Genomic DNA, 6,151 nt, shown 5'->3' with positions numbered 1-6,151 from the left:
GCCATTTTTAAAGAGAAACGGAAGGCGCCATAGACTTCCTGCAACTTATGATCCACTGCTCATCCTATTTCGTTTATCGGAGCTCGGGGTTGGTGAGGGGGGGGGGGGCGATGGAATCCCGGTAAAATAACTGGGATGATACTCAGGCTATATAACACACTAACTTCGCAGGCACGTGGCGTGGTAGCAGCTGGTTATATCACATTGAACCTAACCATTGAACCTAACCTTTGCACATCCAGTTACAAGCATTCTCTAACGCTATCTTCTGACTCCACGAATGATCTAAATCACACGACGTTTCTGACGAGTCAGCACTGAGGGACAGTTCCACAACCTTACCTTGGATTATATCTGGCCACCTCGTCGAAGATATGCCTCCACTGTGGCCGGCCTACGTGTACACGGCTGTTCAGGAATGGGTATTCTCTCTCTAGTATCTGTAACAACAACAACGTGAGGCCATATCTCGTCATTCAGGAGGAGATATTACGTAGTTACAAGAAAAAACGCACCTGTTCATTTTGACACAAGATTTTGCCCGTTTGGCGCCCATTGCAATTATGATGGCTGCACTGCGTGCTATATATTAAGGATAGTGATGAGTATACCTCTAATATAGCGAAGAATAACGAAATATTGTTTTAAAATGATATGAATAAGTAGCATAATTTTATCACTGGTACATCTCTACTTCTTGTTAACTGATATTAAAATAGCTCTTGACCTTTGTCATATTTCAGTTGCAGTGTGTTTGAATAAGGATGGTGAAAAATAGGTTTTTGTTAAGGTAAGGGAGAGGGTGCTTTTGGAGCAAAATATTGGCGGAAAAATATGAGGAAAAAAATCACCTGTACATCTCTGCTTCTTGTTAAATGTAGGTGGATATTCAGGAAGTCCGGTCTGTTTTCATTCCATGCCTGTAAATTTTTAAAAAGGCAGAATTGTGAATCATAAAAAAACTGGACAACCTGTATACTGGGAACAATATTTCGAAGATAGATATTATACATATATATATATGATTATCTATTGCGCAACAATTGCATCAGTGACAATGTATGGCAATGTATAGAAAACAAATGTTACAGTCTAATACTACACAAATACGTTATATTACGACAATTTAAGTTACTACTACAAAACGAGTGGACTATATCGATTGGAATCCACGGTACGTAATAAAGGGAACTATTACATACATCAGATTGAGTATTTCTATGCTACTTTGTGACATCAAATTTGTCAAAAATCGTTTAGGAATATGGTACAGTTTCTTTTTTGCACGGCGTTGTTAGAGGAAATGTACAATGTTTCATTTAAATATATATAGAAAATGTTGACAAATGTATTTACCTGCCGTTGTAGCGAACATAGAACCTGAGCGATCCATAAGAAAGACGTGATGTTTTTGCAGACCCAGACCAGGTACAGCCGCCGCAGTCTGGAAGACTTCGTACCTTCGTTTCTTGAAAGGAATGGAATAACTTAGAAATCAGTATAGAATCTAAACTGACACACCGCCTCAGCGAAGACTGATATGCGGCGAGGATGAGTGATGAAATAATAATAATAATGATTGGTTTATTCAGGAAACACATACACTATGTACAAGGTCTCGCAGGCAACATCAGTTACCTGAATTATGCTTGTGCATATATAACATTATCACATTTACAATTTGCAAAAAAAAAAAAAATGAGTGAGTGAGACACACATTCACGACTTAATTTCCGATCCCTTCCAAACCAAGATTTAATAGAGCTCGTGAGTTTGGGAGTAGTTTGGAGTCAATTCTTTTTTAGCTCCAGTCCGCTTCTTTGATCAAATTCAAAGACAAAATGGATTTTCGATGTAACACAGAAGCTTTTTAAACCACTAGCCAACCTCTCCAACGAACTAGTTCTACCTCATATGTAGATATAGGATGCCAATTATTTTATTCTATATTCATAATCTGCATATGTACTAAGGTTGATACTTGTTTTAGTAATAAGGATGATAAGTTTGTTTCTTCTTTTTTTTGCCATACATTGTACCGTGTACGATCGTTGCGCAATAAAGTTCTTCTTCTTCTTCTAAAGTTCTTCTATGTTCTTCTTCACGACTAAAACCCAACCATGGCCTGGAGATGGTCGGGAAGCCACCGCTGGTAATGTGATTTGCCTTTGGGATCAACGTCTTTTAGTTCGCACTATTGCGTGCACTGACGTTCATACATGTATACATTCTTCAGGAAACAATCCAGAAATCGCAAAAGGTGGTATCTCACTATACTTGGGGCACCGGTGCGGCACTGCGAGGTTCGTTCACTGCAGCACTGTTTGGTTTATTTTCACAATTTTTTAAAATAATTTGAATATTGCGTAATACGTAAACGTATGACTTAGAAGACAACAAAATACACAAAACTTAAGAAAATTCTTTATCTCTGAAATTCGTAGTAATCTTTCGAGCCACGCAGTGCCGCATCGGTGCCCCAAGTAGAGTGAGATACCACCTATAGTAGACTAAAGAGACACTATATACTACTCACAGTAGATGGTTGAGTACGGAGGCAAATGGTGTGATGCCGATTCCACCAGCTATACACAGGCTGACGTCATAGTGGAAGACGTTTTCACTGGGACTACCAAACGGGCCATCAACGTACAGTCTACAAAAGCATCATTACAACATTTTCAATACATTCCACTACAAAAGTAAGCAAATTAGCAATGGAAAATGTAAATGTAAAGCGGTTGAACTCAGACTGAGAACGAAGTATTACGCTTTTCCGTAGCTAGTAGTTCAATGTGGCCTTCCTACGGCTTGCGTCTTATACTAATCACACCGGTTCCCCTACTCAGCACGATCGATGAGTGTGGACCATTTGCACGCATAGGTTAGAAAGTAAAACTTTCTCATACAAAAGCAAGGGGCCACACACTTTATGTTTTCATCCGAAATGACGAATGCAATCCCTTAATACATGTCTGAGCTGAAATAGCTAGAATCGACGTCCGACCAGCGGATCCACTGAATTTGACCCAGAGATGACCAGTAGAGTTGCGTTACCGATTGCTCCACGGGGACATGCATCAGTAACACATCACAGAATCATCAATCAGTGACTGTTATTAAAGGTAAGCAAACATACCTCCAAATTTTCGATGGCTATCCAGTCCATCTTGCTCACGGAGTGACCTAGTTCTCGCAACTCTCGCGAGATCTGGGTCACTCCATGAGCAAGAGGGCCAGGCTAGCAAGCCAGCAGGTGGAGGTATGTTTGCTTACCTTTAATAACAGTCACTGATTGATGAAAAATTCTATTACCTGCGAACATACGTGACTAATGAATCTCTTCAACAACAACTGTACATTTATTAACATGTAAACAAAGGGCATAAGGCTGGCTTACATCGGGTACTGCCTGTGCACCATCACCGGTAAACTCTCGTCTGTCCCGTCTGTATCCGGCAGTAGACGTTCATACAGGGATTCTGGTTCAACAGATAAAATGTTTGTAGGTGTTCATAACAACATTCATCATCAATCTTAATCTTATTGATTATAATGCTGTTGAAAGTAATTTCCGCAAAGGCAATGTTAATTCCCAAAACTAATACATGTGTGCGTGTGCGTGTGTGTGTGTGTGTTTGTTTGTGTGTGTGTGTGTGTGTGTAAACGCGAGAATGGATGCACGTAAATCCGTGTATATAATCGAATCGACATTAGCCTAAAAGAAGATGGCTTGCTGGAGCTATTCATTCACCTGTCCAATCTCCCATTTTTTGAAGGTGGATACTGAATGTTGGGTCTCTTGACGATGGACACTAGATGGGGAGCAAGAACGGAGAAAAATAAGTAACTGCATTCAGGAAAATTTAGGAAGACAACGAAAGTTTAAGGTACATTTATTTCGATAAATGTGAAGTTATTTGACTATCAATCAAGTAGAAAGGCATGCTTTTTTACCATAGTAAGTGTGAAAGGATGATACTCCAGTGTTGACACATCCGGACAGTTGATGACCACGTACTATTGGAGGAAAAGGAGCATTTAATCTAATAGATAGATAGAACATCTGCTGAATTGAAATAAATGAATTGAATGAATGTATATAGTGGAAACATGATAAAGACACCAAGAGGTGCCGGGGCATCAAGCAGTTCACCGCGATAAATTTATGGCTTCAGAGTCCGGTCGGTGTTACATCCTCTAAACGAGTCTAAAGACAGTGCACATGTGACTGTAGTATTAAGGGATGCATGTTGAAAGAAAAGGACTTAAAATTTCATCCATAACTTTACAATAGAGCTTTACAACCATCCCTGAACAGAAAAGGTGGGTGTCATAGAGTCCTGCAACCTACGATCCACTGCTTACTGAGTCACGTCTTCTATCTGCAAAACGTGACGTCACGACAGCAGTAGTCATTCCTTGACAAAGACTGGTGCTGTTCAGTCGAAAATTTGGGTGAGTCCAGTTTTTGTGTTGGATATTACAGTTAAACTAGTTCAGTAATAGAATGAGGTGTTTGAATATCTTCAGAAGCCCCACACCAAGGCCCACCTAATGTCTACCTGCCCTGGTTTGGCCACGAAGCCTTCCTTGGTCAGCTGGACCTCCACCACCTCGTCAGGATGCTCTATGATGCCGGAGATGGCAGCTGGAGAGTTACTCCGTACCAGACGGTACACTCTCTCCGCACAGTACAGACAGAACGGACCCACCAGCCACACCCACACCTGGGGAACGAAGGGATATAATGATAAACGCACAAAGCTGATCACATTACTTTCCGCTTGCTCTAAAGAATTTGCTACTCTCTGTTCGATAGATAAATTTAACTACATTCTGGGAGGTGATAACCCCTACTGTGTACAAGTAGGCAAATATATCCACGAAATTCAGCTTCAATGCTTTTACCGTAGAAGCACTAATAGTGTGTAAATGACATGCTAGATATATCCAATATGTTGACTTTTTCATACCTATATAAATATCCATATATGTCTGTTTAGTTGTACTGTATAAGTACTTGTTATACATGTAGACCTTACGAAAGTCTCTGTACTTTTGTCGTGTCAATAAAGATTTCTATTTCTATGTAATCTACCACAAATCATAATATCAGACACTTGTTTCTCTTTTTCAACATCTGAAACATATCATATATTCATACATCAACTCCGGGTAATCTAATAGGACCCCAAAATCAACGGTTAAGAGAAAGATATTCGGAGATTCTTGATAAAGCATTAGTAATCTCAGAAGCATGCAAGCTTTATTTATTTATTCATCTCAAAACATGTGGGTAGCCCCTTCAACTTGTTTGAAGTTGATTTCCAAGGGGGCCCACTACATAAATAACAAAAACGAAACGTGTTACATTCAGTTAGACAGAGTGCGGCAGACATTTTTGAGAATGCCTCGTAACATTTTTAAACATGACAGTCTTACTAGTAAACCGAGACGGCTCTATGTATTCTGTGCAAGAGGTCGAGTGATCGAGATTCGTCTTTCAGTACCATGAGTGATTACAAGTTGACGATTCAATTTTGCAATCAAAAATGTCGACTGATTCCACAAACAGAGAAACGAATTCAAGAAAGAGATACTTGAACGAAGAACATAAATTTAGGAGGAAAACATGTGGTATCAGCATGCACATGTAGATGGGTATCAATTGTTAAACTTTGATTTATGTTGAACTTGACCTTCGGTCTTGAATAAGAAGTTACCGTACCATGCTACGGGTTAACTTAAAGATATGAGACTGCGAATCAATGGCAGTACTTACCTCAACCGCATGAGTGTCAAACACAGGCGGCCCCTTACACGTGACTATCCGTCCAAACTCATCGGTACTCCCTTCGGGCAGTGGTTCCGCCTCGGGTTCTGGATAAGACATCAGTCCGTGGTACGGCTCCGGCTCAGGTTCAGGTTCTGAAGTCACGTTCAAGGTGTCATTCGACCCGCCTGTGTCCATGAGCATGTGGCAGCCAGGTGGGTGCTCGTCCAAGTTCAGCTGTTCTTTCAATATCCCGCTGCGTTCGGGACGGGAGAAATGTTGATAGTAAAAATAAGACGTGATTATCTTGTAAGACGTTACAGCTATAAAACTTAAGACACTCGCTAAGCTGGCTGTGGGTGATCGTTTATTGAG

The 6,151-nt window shown here is 40.4% G+C and overlaps 1 protein-coding gene across 2 annotated transcripts in view; it reads right to left on the bottom strand.

Annotated features, from left to right (window-relative positions):
* Nucleotides 1-313: 313 nt before the first annotated feature.
* LOC118422503 (NADPH oxidase 4-like) overlaps nucleotides 314-6,151 on the bottom strand; it is a 37,634-nt gene continuing 31,796 nt past the window's right edge. Inside the window, exons 8-16 of one of the 2 annotated variants that reach the window (XM_035830125.1) lie at nucleotides 5,786-6,032; nucleotides 4,566-4,730; nucleotides 3,958-4,020; nucleotides 3,755-3,815; nucleotides 3,401-3,482; nucleotides 2,537-2,656; nucleotides 1,357-1,468; nucleotides 852-920; nucleotides 314-440 (exon numbers count right to left, since the gene is read on the bottom strand). In XM_035830125.1, the coding sequence (XP_035686018.1) occupies nucleotides 339-440; nucleotides 852-920; nucleotides 1,357-1,468; nucleotides 2,537-2,656; nucleotides 3,401-3,482; nucleotides 3,755-3,815; nucleotides 3,958-4,020; nucleotides 4,566-4,730; nucleotides 5,786-6,032 (1,021 nt within the window). In that variant the 3' untranslated portion in view covers nucleotides 314-338. The remainder of the gene's footprint in view (nucleotides 441-851; nucleotides 921-1,356; nucleotides 1,469-2,536; nucleotides 2,657-3,400; nucleotides 3,483-3,754; nucleotides 3,816-3,957; nucleotides 4,021-4,565; nucleotides 4,731-5,785; nucleotides 6,033-6,151) is intronic. The other variant, XM_035830124.1, reaches the window with a different exon arrangement.

This window comes from Branchiostoma floridae, chromosome 9 (assembly GCF_000003815.2).
Source record: "Branchiostoma floridae strain S238N-H82 chromosome 9, Bfl_VNyyK, whole genome shotgun sequence".
Classification (NCBI taxonomy): Eukaryota; Metazoa; Chordata; class Leptocardii; order Amphioxiformes; family Branchiostomatidae; genus Branchiostoma; species Branchiostoma floridae.
Note: the sequence above shows the minus strand (reverse complement) of the source record. Positions and strands in the feature narration are given on the sequence as shown.